The 21,366-nt window shown below is 53.8% G+C and overlaps 2 protein-coding genes across 3 annotated transcripts in view; one reads left to right on the forward strand and one right to left on the reverse strand.

The window, feature by feature from the left end:
• Positions 1-422: 422 nt before the first annotated feature.
• On the reverse strand, positions 423-19,848 carry LOC143997867 (uncharacterized). Of its 2 annotated transcripts, none has more exons than XM_077493703.1 (3): positions 19,738-19,848; positions 16,351-16,457; positions 423-1,906 (listed from the first exon to the last, which is right to left on the reverse strand). In XM_077493703.1, exons 1-3 carry the CDS (start codon positions 19,836-19,838, stop codon positions 801-803), a joined length of 1,314 nt encoding a protein of 437 aa, XP_077349829.1. In that variant the 5' UTR covers positions 19,839-19,848; the 3' UTR covers positions 423-800. The 2 variants fall into 2 exon arrangements, with proteins under 2 accessions (XP_077349829.1, XP_077349830.1); XM_077493704.1 differs by having other exon boundaries at positions 16,322-16,457; positions 19,738-19,787.
• LOC143997862 (uncharacterized) overlaps positions 19,770-21,366 on the forward strand; it is a 34,636-nt gene continuing 33,039 nt past the window's right edge. Inside the window, exon 1 of the mRNA XM_077493697.1 lies at positions 19,770-19,887. The gene's annotated coding sequence lies outside the window, so the exon portion shown is untranslated. The remainder of the gene's footprint in view (positions 19,888-21,366) is intronic.

Below are 21,366 nucleotides of genomic sequence, written 5' to 3' on the forward strand. Positions count from 1 at the left end.
ACTCCTGTTCTGTACTGTCGGCCTGTCCTCTCATGACTCCTCCTATGGAGGCCATACACCCAACTCTCGGCAAACTCCTGTTCTGTATTGTCGGCCTGTCCTCTCATGACTCCTCTAGAGGCCATAAACCCAACTCTCGGCAGATTTGTGTTCTGTACTGTCGGCCTGTCCTCTCATGACTCCTCCTCTAGAGGCCCTACACCCAACTCTCTGCAAACTCATATTCCGTATTGGCGGCCTGTCCTCTCATGACTCCTCCTATGGAGGCCATACACCCAACTCTCGGCAAACTCATATTCTGTATTGGCGGCCTGTCCTCTCACGATTCCTCCTCTAAAGGCCATACATACAGCTTGTATTACACCAGCACTCAAACCTGTGTCAAGTAGACTCAGTACACAATGACTCCACAGAGACACAAGGGGGGCACAGTCTCCTTTAACAAAGTTTAAAGAAAAAGAGACACATTAGACAGGATACATAGGATGCAGCGACTCGTGAATGGAGAGAGAGGCATGCAATCAGGATGAAGCTACCTACTATAGCACTCCTGACTCTCTAACAGAGACAGCGGATGGACTAAGTCTTCACAGCTAGCCATCATATATAAATAGACAGGGGGGGGGGGGGCACAAATGTTCCACAATATGGCCAGATGATATCTGCACACTACAAGGATGAGAACACTACACAATGGGGGGCTCCTATGCTTCTCCAATAGCACCAAGAAGTTGGAGAACTCGACTGGAGCAGTCTGGAAATGTCCTATTGAGTATCTTTGGAAGTGACGTGCGCAGCCCTCACATCATAGCGCGGAGTGCCAGGTGGCTGTCCGGCGTGTGGGTCCTCTGGTGGATGAGGAGGTGGGAACTTTGGCGGAAGCTCTTCCCACATTCAGCACAGGTGTAGGGACGCTCTCCGGTGTGAACTCTCTGATGGGTCACCAGTGACGAGTTGCGGCTGAAGCTTTTGCCGCATTCGTTGCAGATGAAGGGTTTCTCGCCGGTATGAATGCGCTGGTGGATGACCAGGTAGGAACTCTGGCTGAAGCTCTTGCCGCACTCCTTGCAGGTGTAGCGTTTCTCTCCTCGGTGGACGCGATGATGACGATTGTAGTCGGAGCTGTGGATGAAACCCTTGCCGCACTCCATGCAGATGTAAGGTTTTTCCCCCGTGTGGGTCCGCTGGTGGGTCACCAGGGTGGAGTTACAGCTGAAGCTTTTCCCGCACCGCAGACACGTGTACGGCCGCTCTCCCGTATGAGTTCGCTGATGCGTCACCAATTGTGAGCTGCGCCGGAAGCACTTCCCGCAATCCGTACAACTAAAAGGCTTTTCCCCCGTGTGAGTTCGCTTGTGCCGCAAATAGGCCGACTTGTAGCGGCTGGTCTTCCCGCACTCCACGCAAATGTACTTTTTGTCCTTGGAGTCCGTCTCCTGCAAGATCTTAATGGCCTTAAAAGCCTTGAGCCGCTGGTCTGTGGAGTGCGGGCGGCCCTGCGGCGAGGCCAGACTGTTACCTTCATATGGAATGCCTTCACTAGAGAAGGCGTAGGAGCTCTCCCCCATCTCTGGCCAGGCCTCGTCTTCCTCTGCTGCAGTCTCTCTGCGGGAAGACTCCCGCTCACTGGCCAGGCTCTGTAGATGAGCAATGATATTGGAAAGCTTGTTGGCTCCCTTCCCGCTTGGGCGGCCCTTAGAGGAAGCACTGCAGGGAGGACTGTCCTTTTTGTCAGTATCTAAGAAGCTTTCCTCGCTCTCCTCACCTGGAGCTGAATGGGAGATGTCTCTATCTTCATCATCATCATCATCATCATCATCATCATCCTGACAATCCAATAAGACCCCGCACTGCTGGATGTACAAAGTGTTCTCATCTTCAGTACCGTTCATGGGCCGAAATGCACCTGAGGATAGAAATAAGCCATTAAATCACAGCACAGGTTCTCCCGCATCCCGGAAAAAATGTCCGCCATCATGGAAGAGTTGGGCTGTGAAAATAGGATTTCTCTACTTGCTGGAAAATCCTTTTTCTTTCTTGTCCATTGAGGGACAAAGGGATGTAGATACAGTCGGGTTATACTGCCACCTAGAGGATTGGATACTACACAACAAAAACATTTAGAGGAGCCCCCGTATAACCCCCACCCCCTCCAACCTATCATGCCAGTACCAAAAGCAGAACCAGAGGGGTGGGACCTGGGTCCCCCAATGGACTGCAGTTTGCTGAGGGACAAAGGAATTCAGATACAGCCAAGCTGTGCAAAAGCAGTCCAGTGGAAGGGTGGGCAGTACAGCAACAACCAGGAGCAGGGCCAATGTGACCAATTGTGGACCCTCCACATCCCTGGAGCTGCCTGAAGGAACAATGGCGCAATCTGAAGCAGTATGAAGTTGGGCGCCGTTCCAGACAGAGAGAGGACACAGAGAACCAAAGCTCTAACCCTAATCCTTAATTCTAACATCTAAAATGAATCCTTACCCCCAATATCTAACCCTAATCCTTAACCCCAACATCTATACCCTAATCCTTAACCCCAACATCTAACCCTAATCCTTAATTATAACAACATCTAGCCCTAATATTTAACTCTAATATGCGACTTTGGACATATAAAAGGTTCCTGCACTACTTTGATGCTACTTGAGTGCCAGAGAGTGTAAAGTTGCATCAAAGTCGCAATCCATGAGGCCTCGGGGGACCCTTCAGTGGGAGGGATTCCACCAGATAAGGCCTTGGGGGACCCTTCAGTAGGAGGGATTCCACCAGATGAGGCCTTGGGGGACCCTTCAGTGGGAGGGATTCCACCAGATGAGGCCTTGGGGGACCCTTCAGTGGGAGGGATTCCACCAGATGAGGCCTTGGGGGACCCTTCAGTGGGAGGGATTCCACCAGATGAGGCCTTGGGGGACCCTTCAGTGGGAGGGATTCCACCAAATGAGGCCTGGGACCCTTCAGTGGGAGGGATTCCACCAGATGAGGCCTGGGACCCTTCAGTGGGAGGGATTCCACCATATGATGTCAAGGACCCTTCAGTCAGTAGGATTCCACCAGATGAGGCCTGGGACCCTTCAGCAGGAGGGATTCCACCAGATGAGGCCCGGGACCCTTCAGTGGGAGGGATTCCACTAGATGAGGCCTGGGACCCTTCAGTGGGAGGGATTCCACTAGATGAGGCCTGGGACCCTTCAGTGGGAGGGATTTCACCAGATGAGGCCTGGGACCCTTCAGTGGGAGGGATTCCACCAGATGAGGCCCGGGACCCTTCAGTGGGAGGGATTCCACTAGATGAGGCCTGGGACCCTTCAGTGGGTGGGATTCCACCAGATGAGGCCCGGGGGCCCTTCAGTGGGAGGGATTCCACCAGATGAGGCCTGGGGCCCTTCAGTGGGAGGGATTCCACCAGATGAGGCCTGGGGCCCTTCAGTGGGTGAGATTCCACCAGATGAGGCCCGGGACCCTTCAGTGGGAGGGATTCCACCAGATGAGGCCCGGGATCCTTCAGTGGGAGGGATTCCACCAGATGAGGCCCGAGACCCTTCAGTGGGTAGGATTCCACCAGATGAGGCCTGGGACCCTTCAGTGGCAGGGATTCCACCAGATGATGTCCAGGACCCTTCAGTGGGAGGGATTCCACCAGATGAGGCCTGGGATCCTTCAGTGGGAGGGATTCCACTAGATGAGGCCTGGGAACCTTCAGTGGCAGGGATTCCACCAGATGATGTCCAGGACCCTTCAGTGGGAGGGATTCCACCAGATGAGGCCCGAGACCCTTCAGTGGGTAGGATTCCACCAGATGAGGCCTGGGACCCTTCAGTGGGTAGGATTCCACCAGATGAGGCCCGGGACCCTTCAGTGGGAGGGATTCCACTAGATGAGGCCCGGGACCCTTCAGTGGGTAGGATTCCACCAGATGAGGCCTGGGACCCTTCAGTGGGTAGGATTCCACCAGATGAGGCCTGGGACCCTTCAGTGGGTAGGATTCCACCAGATGAGGCCTGGGACCCTTCAGTGGGAGGGATTCCACTAGATGAGGCCCGAGACCCTTCAGTGGGTAGGATTCCACCAGATGAGGCCTGGGACCCTTCAGTGGGTAGGATTCCACCAGATGAGGCCTGGGACCCTTCAGTGGGTAGGATTCCACCAGATGAGGCCTGGGACCCTTCAGTGGGAGGGATTCCACTAGATGAGGCCCGAGACCCTTCAGTGGGTAGGATTCCACCAGATGAGGCCTGGGACCCTTCAGTGGGTAGGATTCCACCAGATGAGGCCTGGGACCCTTCAGTGGGAGGGATTCCACTAGATGAGGCCCGGGACCCTTCAGTGGGAGGGATTCCACCAGATGAGACCCGGGAGCATTCAGTGGGAGGGATTCCAACAGATGAGGCCCGGGACCCTTCAGTGGGAGGGATTCCACTAGATGAGGCCCGGGACCCTTCAGGGGGAGGGATTCCACTAGATGAGGCCTGGGACCCTTCAGTGGGAGGGATTCCACTAGATGAGGCCTGGGACCCTTCAGTGGCAGGGATTCCACCATATGATGTCCAGGACCCTTCAGTGGGAGGGATTCCACCAGATGACACCCGGGAGCATTCAGTGGGAGGGATTCCACTAGATGAGGCCCGGGACCCTTCAGTGGCAGGGATTCCACCAGATGAGACCCGGGAGCATTCAGTGGCAGGGATTCCACCATATGATGTCCAGGACCCTACAGTGGGAGGGATTCCACCAGATGAGACCCGGGAGCATTCAGTGGGAGGGATTCCACTAGATGAGGCCCGGGACCCTTCAGTGGGAGGGATTCCACCAGATGAGGCCCGGGGACCCTTCAGTGGGAGGGATTCCACCAGATGAGACCCGGGAGCATTCAGTGGGAGGGATTCCACCAGATGAGACCCGGGAGCATTCAGTGGGAGGGATTCCACCAGATGAGGCCCGGGACCCTTCAGTGGGAGGGATTCCACCAGATGAGGCCTGGGACCCTTCAATGGGAGGGATTCCACCAGATGAGGCCTGGGACCCTTCAATGGGAGAGATTCCACCAGATGAGGCCCGGGACCCTTCAGTGGGAGGGATTCCACCATATGAGGCCTGGGACCCTTCAGTGGGAGGGATTCCACCAGATGAGGCCCGGGACTCTTCAGTGGGAGGGATTCCCCTAGATGAGGCCTGGGATCCTTCAGTGGGAGGGATTCCACCAGATGAGGCCTGGGACCCTTCAGTGGGAGGGATTCCACTAGATGAGGCCCGGGACCCTTCAGTGGGAGGGATTCCACCAGATGAGGCCTGGGACCCTTCAGTGGGAGGGATTCCACCAGATGAGGCCTGGGACCCTTCAGTGGCAGGGATTCCACCATATGATGTCCAGGACCCTTCAGTGGGAGGGATTCCACCAGATGAGGCCCGGGACCCTTCAGTGGGAGGGATTTCACCAGATGAGGCCCGGGACCCTTCAGTGGGAGGGATTCCACCAGATGAGGCCCGGGATCCTTCAGTGGGAGGGATTCCACCAGATGAGGCCTGGGACCCTTCAGTGGGAGGGATTCCACTAGATGAGGCCTGGGATCCTTCAGTGGGAGGGATTCCACTAGATGAGGCCTGGGACCCTTCAGTGGGAGGGATTCCACCAGATGAGGCCTGGGACCCTTCAGTGGGAGGGATTCCATTAGATGAGGCCTGGGATCCTTCAGTGGCAGGGATTCCACCATATGATGTCCAGGACCCTTCAGTGGGAGGGATTTCACCAGATGAGGCCCAGGACCCTTCAGTGGGAGGGATTCCACCAGATGAGGCCCGGGACCCTTCAGTGGGAGGGATTCCACCAGATGAGACCCGGGAGCATTCAGTGGGAGGGATTCCACCAGATGAGGCCCGGGACCCTTCAGTGGGAGGGATTCCACCAGATGAGGCCTGGGACCCTTCAGTGGGAGGGATTCCACCAGATGAGGCCCGGGACCCTTCAGTGGGAGGGATTCCACTAGATGAGGCCCGGGACCCTTCAGTGGGAGGGATTCCACCAGATGAGGCCTGGGATCCTTCAGTGGGAGGGATTCCACCAGATGAGGCCTGGGAACCTTCAGTGGCAGGGATTCCACCAGATGAGGCCTGGGACCCTTCAGTGGCAGGGATTCCACCATATGATGTCCAGGACCCTTCAGTGGGAGGGATTCCACCAGATGAGGCCTGGGACCCTTCAGTGGCAGGGATTCCACCATATGATGTCCAGGACCCTTCAGTGGGTGGGATTTCACCAGATGAGGCCCGGGACCCTTCAGTGGGTAGGATTCCACCAGATGAGGCCTGGGACCCTTCAGTGGGAGGGATTCCACTAGATGAGGCCTGGGACCCTTCAGTGGGTAGGATTCCACTAGATGAGGCCTGGGACCCTTCAGTGGGAGGGATTCCACTAGATGAGGCCCGGGACCCTTCAGTGGGAGGGATTCCACCAGATGAGACCCGGGAGCATTCAGTGGGAGGGATTCCAACAGATGAGGCCCGGGACCCTTCAGTGGGAGGGATTCCACCAGATGAGACCTGGGAGCATTCAGTGGGAGGGATTCCAACAGATGAGGCCCGGGACCCTTCAGTGGGAGGGATTCCACCAGATGAGACCCGGGAGCATTCAGTGGGAGGGATTCCACTAGATGAGGCCTGGGATCCTTCAGTGGGAGGGATTCCACCAGATGAGACCTGGGAGCATTCAGTGGGAGGGATTCCACCAGATGAGACCCGGGAGCATTCAGTGGGAGGGATTCCACCAGATGAGACCCGGGAGCATTCAGTGGGAGGGATTCCACCAGATGAGACCCGGGAGCATTCAGTGGGAGGGATTCCACCAGATGAGACCCGGGAGCATTCAGTGGGAGGGATTCCACCAGATGAGGCCCGGGGACCCTTCAGTGGGAGGGATTCCACCAGATGAGACCCGGGAGCATTCAGTGGTAGGGATTCCACCAGATGAGGCCCGGGACCCTTCAGTGGGAGGGATTTCACCAGATGAGGCCTGGGACCCTTCAGTGGGAGGGATTTCACCAGATGAGGCCCGGGACCCTTCAATGGGAGGGATTCCACCAGATGAGGCCTGGGACCCTTCAATGGGAGGGATTCCACCAGATGAGGCCTGGGACCCTTCAATGGGAGAGATTCCACCAGATGAGGCCCAGGACCCTTCAGTGGGAGGGATTCCACCAGATGAGGCCTGGGATCCTTCAGTGGGAGAGATTCCACCAGATGAGGCCTGGGAACCTTCAGTGGGAGGGATTCCACCAGATGAGGCCTGGGACCCTTCAGTGGGAGGGATTCCACCAGATGAGGCCCGGGACCCTTCAGTGGGAGGGATTCCACCAGATGAGGCCCGGGGACCCTTCAGTGGGAGGGATTCCTCTGGTAGAAGGAGTTATGGGAAGATCCTGTAGATGGAGAAGCTCTGAAGAACCCGAGGCTGATCAGAATGCTGTAAGGTCACTTTAATGCAAAATTGCCAGTCAATAGCAATCCTATGGCTATATTAACTAGGGGTAGATAGATTATCTGTGTGGCCCATAATCTGGGGCCGATATTCACTTTTTTTTAAAGAATCGTTATCGGTCACAAACTTACCAACATTGGTCTCCTCCTGCCGCGGCGGTCATCTTTTTTGGGGCCCACTATGTCATCGGCCCAGGTAAAAGAAGCCAGACTCAGAGAATTCACGGGTCCAGTGCACGGAGGAGCGTGGCACACGCATACAACCTCATTGTGTATGTTGTAGCACACGCCTCCATGCACTGGGCCCGCAAATGTTCTGACAGCCCTGGGCTTCTTCTACACGGATAGGGCAAAGGCCGCCTCCTCCCTCGCCTTGAACAGCGCACGCCACGGAACCGCCGGACCAGAGGCCATGGGAGCCACCCACCTGCAGCAGATTTTCAGAACTTTAAATGTACAGAATATCGGCACCTGATATCGGCTATCGACCCGAACGGCGGCATCAGGCCTGAAAAACGATATCGGTCGCACCCCCACCGTTTCCTCCTGGGCATTTTGGGATTGCGGCAGAATGCGATTCTCCTCGCAATCTCAAAGCGCACTACGAATGCAAAATGCAGGTTCGGGCGTCATTATTTTCAGAGGCACCTGGCTAATACTTTCCAGCTCTGGAAAGGGTCACAATGCAGAGAAGGAAAGGTGACATCTCAGAGCTCCACCCTCCTCAGACACCAATAAAACGCAGGCATGTTGGGAGTAGGAGGGGTTATCCAGGCCTGGCTTTCAATTGTTCTGTTCATACCTCCGGTAGTTGGCAGTATAACCCGACCGCATGTGATCACCCGTGTCCCTCAATGGATGAGAGAGAAGACATTGGTCTGCCCAGATAAAACACAACATACCAGATCATTCGTCAGCCAATCAGAGTGAAGTCTAGGAGATTCTACAAAACACAGGAAGTGCATCCAAGCCCAGAGAGGATGTACCTAAACACCAACCCAGAGAGGATGTACCCAACACCAACCCAGAGAGGATGTACCCAACCCCAACCCAGAGAGGATGTACCCAACACCAACCCAGAGAGGATGTACCTAAACACCAACCCAGAGAGGATGTACCCAACCCCAACCCAGAGAGGATGTACCCAACCCCAACCCAGAGAGGATGTACCCAACCCCAACCCAGAGAGGATGTACCCAACCCCAACCCAGAGAGGATGTACCCAACCCCAACCCAGAGAGGATGTACCCAACCCCAACCCAGAGAGGATGTACCCAACCCCAACCCAGAGAGGATGTACCCAACCCCAACCCAGAGAGGATGTACCCAACCCCAACCCAGAGAGGATGTACCCAACCCAGAGAGGGTGTACCCAACCCAGAGAGGATGTACCCAACCCAGAGAGGATGTACCCAACCCAGAGAGGATGTACCCAACCCAGAGAGGATGTACCCAACCCAGAGAGGATGTACCCAACCCAGAGAGGATGTACCCAACCCAGAGAGGATGTACCCAACCCAGAGAGGATGTACCCAACCCAGAGAGGATGTACCCAACCCAGAGAGGATGTACCCAAACACCAACCCAGAGAGGATGTACCCAAACACCAACCCAGAGAGGATGTACCCAAACACCAACCCAGAGAGGATGTACCCAAACACCAACCCAGAGAGGATGTACCCAACCCAGAGAGGATGTACCCAACCCAGAGAGGATGTACCCAACCCAGAGAGGATGTACCCAAACACCAACCCAGAGAGGATGTACCCAACCCAGAGAGGATGTACCCAACCCAGAGAGGATGTACCCAACCCAGAGAGGATGTACCCAAACACCAACCCAGAGAGGATGTACCCAAACACCAACCCAGAGAGGATGTACCCAACCCAGAGAGGATGTACCCAACCCAGAGAGGATGTACCCAACCCCAACCCAGAAACTATGCACCCAACGCCAACCCAGAGAGGATGTACCCAACCCAGAGAGGATGTATCCAACCCCAACCCAGAGAGGATGTACCCAACCCAGAGAGGATGTACCCAACCCCAACCCAGAGAGGATGTACCCAACCCCAACCCAGAGAGGATGTACCCAACCCCAACCCAGAAAGGATGTACCCAACCCCAACCCAGAGAGGATGTACCCAACCCCAACCCAGAGAGGATGTACCCAACCCAGAAAATATGCACCCAACGCCAACCCAGAAAGGATGTACCTAACCCCAACCCAGAGAGGATGTACCCAACCCAGAGAGGATGTATCCAACCCCAACCCAGAGAGGATGTACCTAACCCCAACCCAGGGAGGATGTACCCAACCCCAACCCAGAGACGATGTACCCAACCCCAACCCAGAGACGATGTACCCAACCCAGAGAGGATGTACCCAACCCCCAATCCAGAGAGGATGTACCCAACCCCCAATCCAGAGAGGATGTACCCAACCCCCAACCCAGAGACGATGTACCCAACCCCAACCCAGAGAGGATGTACCCAACCCAGAGAGGATGTACCCAAACACCAACCCAGAGAGGATGTACCCAAACACCAACCCAGAGAGGATGTACCCAAACACCAACCCAGAGAGGATGTACCCAAACACCAACCCAGAGAGGATGTACCCAACCCAGAGAGGATGTACCCAACACCAACCCAGAGAGGATGTACCCAAACACCAACCCAGAGAGGATGTACCCAAACACCAACCCAGAGAGGATGTACCCAACCCAGAGAGGATGTACCCAACCCAGAGAGGATGTACCCAACCCAGAGAGGATGTACCCAACCCAGAGAGGATGTACCCAACCCAGAGAGGATGTATCCAACCCCAACCCAGAGAGGATGTACCCAACCCCAACCCAGAGAGGATGTACCCAACCCCAACCCAGAGAGGATGTACCCAACCCCAACCCAGAGAGGATGTACCCAACCCCAACCCAGAAAGGATGTACCCAACCCCAACCCAGAAAGGATGTACCCAACCCCAACCCAGAGAGGATGTACCCAACCCCAACCCAGAGAGGATGTACCCAACCCCAACCCAGAAAATATGCACCCAACGCCAACCCAGAAAGGATGTACCTAACCCCAACCCAGAGAGAATGTACCCAACCCAGAGAGGATGTATCCAACCCCAACCCAGAGAGGATGTACCCAACCCCAACCCAGGGAGGATGTACCCAACCCCAACCCAGAGAGGATGTACCCAACCGCAACCCAGAGACGATGTACCCAACCCCAACCCAGAGACGATGTACCCAACCCCCAATCCAGAGACGATGTACCCAACCCCCAATCCAGAGAGGATGTACCCAACCCCCAACCCAGAGAGGATGTACCCAACCCCAACCCAGAGAGGATGTACCCAACCCCCAATCCAGAGACGATGTACCCAACCCCCAACCCAGAGAGGATGTACCCAACCCCCAACCCAGAGACGATGTACCCAACCCCCAATCCAGAGACGATGTACCCAACCCCCAACCCAGAGAGGATGTACTCAACCCAGAGAGGATGTACCCAACCCAGAGAGGATGTACCCAACCCAGAGAGGATGTACCCAACCCAGAGAGGATGTACCCAACCCAGAGAGGATGTACCCAACCCAGAGAGGATGTACCCAACCCCAACCCAGAGAGGATGTACCCAACCCCAACCCAGAGAGGATGTACCCAACCCAGAGAGGATGTACCCAACCCCAACCCAGAGAGGATGTACCCAACCCCAACCCAGAGAGGATGTACCCAACCCCAACCCAGAGAGGATGTACCCAACCCCAACCCAGAGAGGATGTACCCAACCCCAACCCAGAGAGGATGTACCCAACCCCAACCCAGAGAGGATGTACCCAACCCCAACCCAGAGAGGATGTACCCAACCCCAACCCAGAGAGGATGTACCCAACCCCAACCCAGAGAGGATGTACCCAACCCCATCCCAGAGAGGATGTACCCAACCCCAACCCAGAGAGGATGTACCCAACCCAGAGAGGATGTACCCAACCCCAACCCAGAGAGGATGTACCCAACCCCGAGAGGATGTACCCAACCCAGAGAGGATGTACCCAACCCAGAGAGGATGTACCCAATCCCAACCCAGAGAGGATGTACCCAACCCCAACCCAGAGAGGATGTACCCAACCCCAACCCAGAGAGGATGTACCCAACCCCAACCCAGAGAGGATGTACCCAACCCCAACCCAGAGAGGATGTACCCAACCCCAACCCAGAGAAGATGTACCCAACCCCAACCCAGAGAGGATGTACCCAACCCCAACCCAGAGAGGATGTACCCAACCCCAACCCAGAGAGGATGTACCCAACCCCAACCCAGAGAGGATGTACCCAACCCCAACCCAGAGAGGATGTACCCAACCCCATCCCAGAGAGGATGTACCCAACCCAGAGACGATGTACCCAACCCCAACCCAGAGACGATGTACCCAACCCCAACCCAGAGACGATGTACCCAACCCCAACCCAGAGAGGATGTACCCAACCCCATCCCAGAGAGGATGTACCCAACCCCAACCCAGAGAGGATGTACCCAACCCCAACCCAGAGAGGATGTACCCAACCCAGAGAGGATGTACCCAACCCAGAGAGGATGTACCCAACCCAGAGAGGATGTACCCAACCCAAACCCAGAAACTATGCACCCAACGCCAACCCAGAAAGGATGTACCTAACCCCAACCCAGAGAGGATGTACCCAACCCAGAGAGGATGTACCCAACCCCAACCCAGAGAGGATGTACCCAACCCCAACCCAGAGAGGATGTACCCAACCCAGAGAGGATGTACCCAACCCAGAGAGGATGTACCCAACCCAGAGAGGATGTACCCAACCCAGAGAGGATGTACCCAACCCAGAGAGGATGTACCCAACCCCAACCCAGAGAGGATGTACCCAACCCCAACCCAGAGAGGATGTACCCAACCCCAACCCAGAGAGGATGTACCCAACACCAACCCAGAGAGGATGTACCCAAACACCAACCCAGAGAGGATGTACCCAAACACCAACCCAGAGAGGATGTACCCAAACACCAACCCAGAGAGGATGTATCCAACCCCAACCCAGAGAGGATGTATCCAACCCCAACCCAGAGAGGATGTACCCAACCCCAACCCAGAGAGGATGTATCCAACCCCAACCCAGAGAGGATGTATCCAACCCCAACCCAGAGAGGATGTATCCAACCCCAACCCAGAGAGGATGTATCCAACCCCAACCCAGAGAGGATGTACCCAACCCCAACCCAGAGAGGATGTACCCAACCCCAACCCAGAGAGGATGTACCCAACCCCAACCCAGAGAGGATGTACCCAACCCCAACCCAGAGAGGATGTACCCAACCCCAACCCAGAGAGGATGTACCCAACCCCCAACCCAGAGACGATGTACCCAACCCCCAACCCAGATAGGATGTATCCAACCCCAACCCAGAGAGAATGTACCCAACCCCAACCCAGAGAGAATGTACCCAACCCCAACCCAGAGAGGATGTACCCAACCCCAACCCAGAGAGGATGTACCCAACCCCAACCCAGAGAGGATGTACCCAACCCCAACCCAGAGAGGATGTACCCAACCCCAACCCAGAGAGGATGTACCCAACCCCAACCCAGAGAGGATGTACCCAACCCCAACCCAGAGAGGATGTACCCAACCCCAACCCAGAGAGGGTGTACCCAACCCAGAGAGGGTGTACCCAACCCAGAGAGGGTGTACCCAACCCAGAGAGGATGTACCCAACCCCAACCCAGAGAGGATGTACCCAACCCCAACCCAGAGAGGATGTACCCAACCCCAACCCAGAGAGGATGTACCCAACCCAGAGAGGATGTACCCAACCCAGAGAGGGTGTACCCAACCCAGAGAGGGTGTACCCAACCCAGAGAGGATGTACCCAACCCCAACCCAGAGAGGATGTACCCAACCCCAACCCAGAGAGGATGTACCCAACCCCAACCCAGAGAGGATGTACCCAACCCCAACCCAGAGAGGATGTACCCAACCCCAACCCAGAGAGCGAGGAAGGGTGAGGATCTCTGTCAGGTTTGTACTGCAGTCTGAGCCCCTCCAGGAAGATCCCCAACATCTATGTGTTCTGGTGACAACAACTGGAAAGAAGGAGATGGGCAATCCTAAATTCTGGTTGTCACTGGAGCAGAAAAAGAGAAAATCTTTCAGTGGAGATACGCGTACTGGTGACTGAGAGAAGATCATCTCTGCAAAACCCGACAGAGGTTCTAACCTGTTCCCGCTACCTCACAACATCTTCCATTCATCCCCCGCCCTTCCTTCCTCCTCCTCTCCAGTCATCCCCCGCCCTTCCTTCCTCCTCCTCCTCTCCAGTCATCCCCCGCCCTTCCTTCCTCCTCCTCTCCAGTCAACCCTGTCCTTCCTTCCTCTTCCTCCTCCTCCTCTCCAGTCATCCCCCGCCCTTCCTTCCTCCTCCTCTCCAGTCAACCCTGTCCTTCCTTCCTCTTCCTCCTTTCCAGTCATCCCCCGCCCTTCATTCCTTCTCCTCTCCAGTCATCGCCCGCCCTTCCTTCCTCCTCCTCTCCAGTCATCCCCCGCCCTTCCTTCCTCCTCCTCTCCAGTCAACCCTGTCCTTCCTTCCTCTTCCTCCTTTCCAGTCATCCCCCGCCCTTCATTCCTTCTCCTCTCCAGTCACCCCCCGCCCTTCCTTCCTCCTCCTCTCCAGTCATCCCCCGCCCTTCCTTCCTCCTCCTCTCCAGTCATCCCCCGCCCTTCCTTCCTCCTCCTCCTCTCCAGTCATCCCCCGCCCTTCCTTCCTCCTCCTCCTCCTCTCCAGTCATCCCCCGCCCTTCCTTCCTCCTCCTCTCCAGTCAACCCTGTCCTTCATTCCTCTTCCTCCTCTCCAGTCATCCCCCGCCCTTCCTTCCTCCTCCTCTCCAGTCATCCCCCGCCCTTCCTTCCTCCTCCTCCTCTCCAGTCATCCCCCGCCCTTCCTTCCTCCTCCTCCTCCTCTCCAGTCATCCCCGCCCTTCCTTCTCCCCCTCCAGTCATCCCCGCCCTTCCTTCTCCCCCTCCAGTCATCCCTGCCCTTCCTTCCTCCTCTCCAGTCATCCCCGCCCTTCCTTCTCCCCCCCAGTCACCCCCTGTCCTTCCTTCTCCCCCCCAGTCACCCCCTGTCCTTCCTTCTCCCCCCCAGTCACCCCCTGTCCTTCCTTCTCCCCCCCAGTCACCCCCTGTCCTTCCTTCTCCCCCCCAGTCACCCCCTGTCCTTCCTTCTCCCCCCCAGTCACCCCCTGTCCTTCCTTCTCCCCCCCAGTCACCCCCTGTCCTTCCTTCTTTCTCCCCCTCCAGTGATCCCTGCCCTTCCTTCCTTCTCCCCCTCCAGTCACCCCCGCCTTTCCTTCCTTCTCCCCCCCAGTCACCCCCGTCCTTCCTTCTCCCCCCCAGCCACCCCCGTCCTTCCTTCCTTCTCCCCCCCAGCCACCCCCGTCCTTCCTTCCTTCTCCCCCCCAGCCACCCCCGTCCTTCCTTCCTTCTCCCCCCCAGCCACCCCCGTCCTTCCTTCCTTCTCCCCCCCAGCCACCCCCGTCCTTCCTTCCTTCTCCCCCCCAGCCACCCCCGTCCTTCCTTCTTTCTCCCCCTCCAGTCATCCCCGCCCTTCCTTCCTTCCTTCTCCCCCTCAAGTCACCCCGCCCTTCCTTCCTTCTCTCCTCCAGTCATTCCCGCCCTTCCTTCCTTCTCCCCCTCCAGTCACCCCCTGTCCTTCCTTCCTTCCTTCTCCCCCTCCAGTCATCCCTGCCCTTCCTTCCTCCTCCTCCTCTCCAGTCATCCCCGCCCTTCCTTCCGCCTCCTCCTTCTCTCAAGTCATTCCCCACCCTTCCTTCTCCCCCTCCAGTCATCCCCGCCCTTCCTTCCTCCTCCCTTCCAGTCATCCCTTCCAGTCATCCCTTCCTTCTCTCCTCCAGTCATCCCCCGCCCTTCCTTCCTTCTCTCCTCCAGTCACCCCCGCCCTTCCTTCCTTCTCCCCTCCAGTCATCCTCCCCCTTCCTTCCTTCTCCCCTCCAGTCATCCTCCCCCCTTCCTTCCTTCTCCCCTCCAGTCATCCCCGCCCTTCCTTCTTTCTCCCCTCCAGTCATCCTCCCCCTTCCTTCCTTCTCCCCTCCAGTCATCCTCCCCCCTTCCTTCCTTCTCCCCTCCGGTCACCCCCGTCCTTCCTTCTCCCCTGCAGTCATCCCCGCCCTTCCTTATTTCTCCCCTCCAGTTATTCCCGTCCTTCCTTATTTCTCCCCTCCAGTCATTCCTGTCCTTCCTTATTTCTCCCCTCCAGTCATTCCCATCCTTCCTTATTTCCCCCCTCCAGTCATCCCCCACCCTTCCTTCCTTCTCCCCTCCGGCCACCCCTGTCCTTCCTTCTCCCCTGCAGCCACCCCCGTCCTTCCTTCTCCCCTGCAGCCACCCCCGTCCTTCCTTCTCCCCTCCAGTCACCCCCGTCCTTCCTTCTCCCCTCCAGTCACCCCCGTCCTTCCTTCTCCCCTCCAGTCACCCCCGTCCTTCCTTCTCCCCTCCAGTCACCCCCGTCCTTCCTTCCTTCTCCCCTCCAGTCATCCCCGCCCTACCTTCCTTTTTCCCTCCAGTCACCCCCATCCTTCCTTCCCACCTCTCCTCCCTGAACACCCTCACCTCTCCATACTATTTATACTTAACCTTAAAACCATCATCGCCCTCTGCGCACCCTTCACCCTATACACAGCTCTGACCTCTCATAATAATTCTTCTGGTCATTTTCCCCATTTCTATCCATGGTCCCCCCTTCTCTTTCACACAAAGCTCGTGCCTATCCCCCCTTCTAACCCTCCACACTGATCCTACCTCTCCTCCTTGCTCAGACCTCTCCCCACCTGTAAAAGGTGTCTGGCAATCGTCGTCCTCATCAGACCCAGGAGGTTCCCACATGTGTGTTCCAACATTCTGATCGCTCATAACGTCCTGGGAGAACAGAGCTTGGCTGAAACACGGAACATAGAGAGGTGGTCAGATCATACTTGGCACGCCGATCACACGCTGCAGCTTACCAATTAACGAAGGGGTTGTAAATCTTCGTATATATGTGCTTGGATTCGGATTACAAGGATATAGGCTTTTTATAGAAGGATTCAAAATTTGAGAACATCAGCGGGTGGGGATGTCAATAGGTGGATGTATGGTTGATATATGGTTTGAGGACATCAAAGGGATGGGGGTATCTATAGGTGGATTTATGGTTTAAAAACAATATAGGGCTGGGGTGTCTATAGGTGGATTTATGCTTGGAGGACACCACAGGGTGGATTAATGGTTTTAGGATATCAGAGGAATGGGAGTCTATAGGTGGATTTAAGATTTAAAGATATCAGAGGGTGGGGATGTCAATACGTGAATTTATGGTTTGAGGACATCAAAGGGATGGGGGGTCTATGGGTGAATTATGGTTGGAAAACATTGGCGGCTGGGGGTGTCTATAGGTGAATTTGTGGTTGGAGGACATCAGAGGAATGGGGTGTCTATAGGTGAATTTATGGTTCTAAGACATCAGAAAGATGGGATGTCTGTTGGAGGATTTATGGTTTTAGGATATCAGAGGAATGGGTGTCTATAGGTGGAATTATGGTTGGAAAACAGAGGGTGGGGATGTCTATAGGTGGATAAATTAGGGTGTAGAATAGAGGAGAGGGTTATATATTGGGGTGTAGTATAGAGGAGAGGGTTATATATTGGGGTGTAGTATAGAGGAGAGGGTTATATATTGGGGTGTATAGAGGAGAGGGTTATATATTGGGGTGTATAGAGGAGAGGGGTTATATATTGGGGTGTATAGAGGAGAGGGGTTATATATTGGGGTGTATAGAGGAGAGGGGTTATATATTGGGGTGTATAGAGGAGAGGGGTTATATATTGGGGTGTATAGAGGAGAGGGGTTATATATTGGGGTGTAGTATAGAGGAGAGGGTTATATAGAGGAGAGGGTTATATATTGGGGTGTATAGAGGAGAGGGTTATATAGAGGAGAGGGTTATATATTGGGGTGTAGTATAGAGAGGGTTATATATTGGGGTGTATAGAGGAGAGGGTTATATATTGGGGTGTATAGAGGAGAGCGGTTATATATTGGGGTGTATAGAGGAGAGGGTTATATATTGGGGTGTATAGAGGAGAGGGTTATATAGAGGAGAGGGTTATATATTGGGGTGTAGTATAGAGGAGAGGGTTATATATTGTGGTGTAGTATAGAGGAGAGGGTTATATATTGAGGTGTATAGAGGAGAGGGTTATATATTGGGGTGTAGTATAGAGAGGGTTATATATTGGGGTGTATAGAGGAGAGGGGTTATATATTGGGGTGTATAGAGGAGAGGGGTTATATATTGGGGTGTATAGAGGAGAGGGTTATATATTGGGGTGTATAGAGGAGAGGGATTATATATTGGGGTGTAGTATAGAGGAGAGGGTTATATATTGTGGTGTAGTATAGAGGAGAGGGTTATATATTGAGGTGTATAGAGGAGAGGGGTTATATATTGGGGTGTAGTATAGAGAGGGTTATATATTGGGGTGTATAGAGGAGAGGGTTATATATTGGGGTGTATAGAGGAGAGGGGTTATATATTGGGGTGTATAGAGGAGAGGGTTATATATTGGGGTGTATAGAGGAGAGGGTTATATATTGGGGTGTATAGAGGAGAGGGTTATATATTGGGGTGTAGTATAGAGGAGAGGGTTATATATTGGGGTGTAGTATAGAGGAGAGGGTTATATATTGGGGTGTATAGAGGAGAGGGTTATATATTGGGGTGTAGTATAGAGGAGAGGGTTATATATTGGGGTGTAGTATAGAGGAGAGGGTTATATATTGGGGTGTATAGAGTAGAGGGGTTATATATTGGGGTGTATAGAGGAGAGGGGTTATATATTGGGGTGTAGTATAGAGGAGAGGGTTATATATTGGGGTGTAGTATAGAGGAGAGGGTTATATATTGGGGTGTATAGAGTAGAGGGGTTATATATTGGGGTGTATAGAGGAGAGGGGTTATATATTGGGGTGTATAGAGGAGAGGGTTATATATTGGGGTGTAGTATAGAGGAGAGGGTTATATATTGGGGTGTATAGAGTAGAGGGGTTATATATTGGGGTGTATAGAGGAGAGGGTTATATATTGGGGTGTAGTATAGAGGAGAGGATTATATATTGGGGTGTATAGAGGAGAGGGTTATATATTGGGGTGTATAGAGGAGAGGGGTTATATATTGGGTGTAGTATAGAGGAGAGGGGTTATATATTGGGGTGTAGTATAGAGGAGAGGGTTATATATTGGGGTGTAGTATAGAGGAGAGGGTTATATATTGGGGTGTATAGAGTAGAGGGGTTATATATTGGGGTGTAGTATAGAGGAGAGGGGTTATATATTGGGGTGTAGTATAGAGGAGAGGGTTATATATTGGGGTGTATAGAGTAGAGGGGTTATATATTGGGGTGTATAGAGGAGAGGGTTATATATTGGGGTGTAGTAGAGGAGAGGGTTATATATTGGGGTGTAGTATAGAGGAGAGGATTATATATTGGGGTGTATAGAGGAGAGGGTTATATATTGGGGTGTATAGAGGAGAGGGTTATATATTGGGGTGTATAGAGGAGAGGGGTTATATATTGGGGTGTATAGAGGAGAGGGTTATATATTGGGGTGTATAGAGGAGAGGGTTATATATTGGGGTGTAGTATAGAGGAGAGGGTTATATATTGGGGTGTATAGAGGAGAGGGGTTATATATTGGGGTGTAGTATAGAGGAGAGGGGTTATATATTGGGGTGTAGTATAGAGGAGAGGAGTTATATATTGGGGTGTATAGAGGAGAGGGTTATATATTGGGTGTAGTATAGAGGAGAGGGTTATATAGAGGAGAGGGGTTATATATTGGGGTGTATAGAGGAGAGGGTTATATATTGGGGTGTATAGAGGAGAGGGTTATATATTGGGGTGTATAGAGGAGAGGGTTATATATTGGGGTGTAGTATAGAGGAGAGGGTTATATATTGGGGTGTAGTATAGAGGAGAGGGGTTATATATTGGGGTGTATAGAGGAGAGGGGTTATATATTGGGGTGTATAGAGGAGAGGGTTATATATTGGGGTGTATAGAGGAGGGGGAGGGGAGATATTTCGGGGTGTAGTATATGGGGGGAAGGTTATAGGAATTAGGACCCCCGGGAGTGGGCGGGGTCTCTCTCGGCTCCTCCCTCTGTCGGGTCTCTCACCTCCTCAGTCGGACTCCGGTCTCTCCATTCACCGGAAGATCCTCGGAGCTCCGCCTCTTCCGCTTCCGGCCGCACAGCCTCCTGGGATCTCCGCTGTGCATTCTGGGAAGAGAAAAGTGAGGACTACAAATCCCAGCCACCCCCACCGAGGTGAGGACACACCCCCAACCGGGCACAGGCTCCGCCCCGCAACCGGACACTCCTCCCTCCTTAGTATACAGTATTGGATCCCCCCCTCCTTCCTTAGTATACAGTATAGGACCCCCCCCTCCTTCCTTATACAGTATAGGATCCCCCCTCCTTCCTTAGTATACAGTATAGGATCCCCCCTCCTTCCTTAGTATACAGTATAGGATCCCCCCCCCTCCTTCCTTAGTATACAGTATAGGATCCCCCCCTCCTTCCTTATTATACAGTATAGGATCCCCCCCTCCTTCCTTATTATACAGTATAGGATCCCCCCTCCTTCCTTATTATACAGTATAGGATCCCCCCCTCCTTCCTTAGTATACAGTATAGGATCCCCCCCCCTCCTTCGTTATTATACAGTATAGGATCCCCCCTCCTTCCTTAGTATACAGTATAGGATCCCCCCTCCTTCCTTAGTATACAGTATAGGATCCCCCCCTCCTTCCTTAGTATACAGTATAGGATCCCCCCCCCTCCTTCGTTATTATACAGTATAGGATCCCCCCTCCTTCCTTAGTATACAGTATAGGATCCCCCCTCCTTCCTTAGTATACAGTATAGGATCCCCCTCCTTCCTTAGTATACAGTATAGGATCCCCCCCCCTCAACTGAGATATTTCTTGTGTCCTCTCTGTCATCTTCTCGCCTGTTTTGTGTTTCCTCCCTCCTTCCTTAGTATACAGTATAGGATCCCCCCCCCTCCTTCGTTATTATACAGTATAGGATCCCCCCTCCTTCCTTAGTATACAGTATAGGATCCCCCCTCCTTCCTTAGTATACAGTATAGGATCCCCCCTCCTTCCTTAGTATACAGTATAGGATCCCCCCCTCCTTCCTTAGTATACAGTATAGGATCCCCCCCCCTCCTTCGTTATTATACAGTATAGGATCCCCCCTCCTTCCTTAGTATACAGTATAGGATCCCCCCTCCTTCCTTAGTATACAGTATAGGATCCCCCCTCCTTCCTTAGTATACAGTATAGGATCCCCCCCTCCTTCCTTAGTATACAGTATAGGATCCCCCCTCCTTCCTTAGTATACAGTATAGGATCCCCCCCTCCTTCCTTAGTATACAGTATAGGATCCCCCCCTCCTTCCTTATTATACATTATAGGATCCCCCCCTCCTTCCTTATTATACAGTATAGGATCCCCCCCTCCTTCCTTAGTATACAGTATAGGATCCCCCCCTCCTTCCTTAGTATACAGTATAGGATCCCCCCCCTCCTTCCTTATTATACAGTATAGGATCCCCCCCCCTCCTTCCTTATTATACAGTATAGGATCCCCCCCCCTCCTTCCTTAGTATACAGTATAGGATCCCCCCCTCCTTCCTTATTATACAGTATAGGATTCCCCCCTCCTTCCTTATTATACAGTATAGGATCCCCCCCTCCTTCCTTATTATACAGTATAGGATCCCCCCCTCCTTCCTTATTAT

The sequence above is a fragment of the Lithobates pipiens genome, unplaced genomic scaffold, assembly GCF_037356315.1.
Source record: "Lithobates pipiens isolate NorthernLeopardFrog02 unplaced genomic scaffold, aLitPip1_a1.2 Scaffold_19, whole genome shotgun sequence".
Lineage (NCBI taxonomy): Eukaryota > Metazoa > Chordata > Amphibia > Anura > Ranidae > Lithobates > Lithobates pipiens.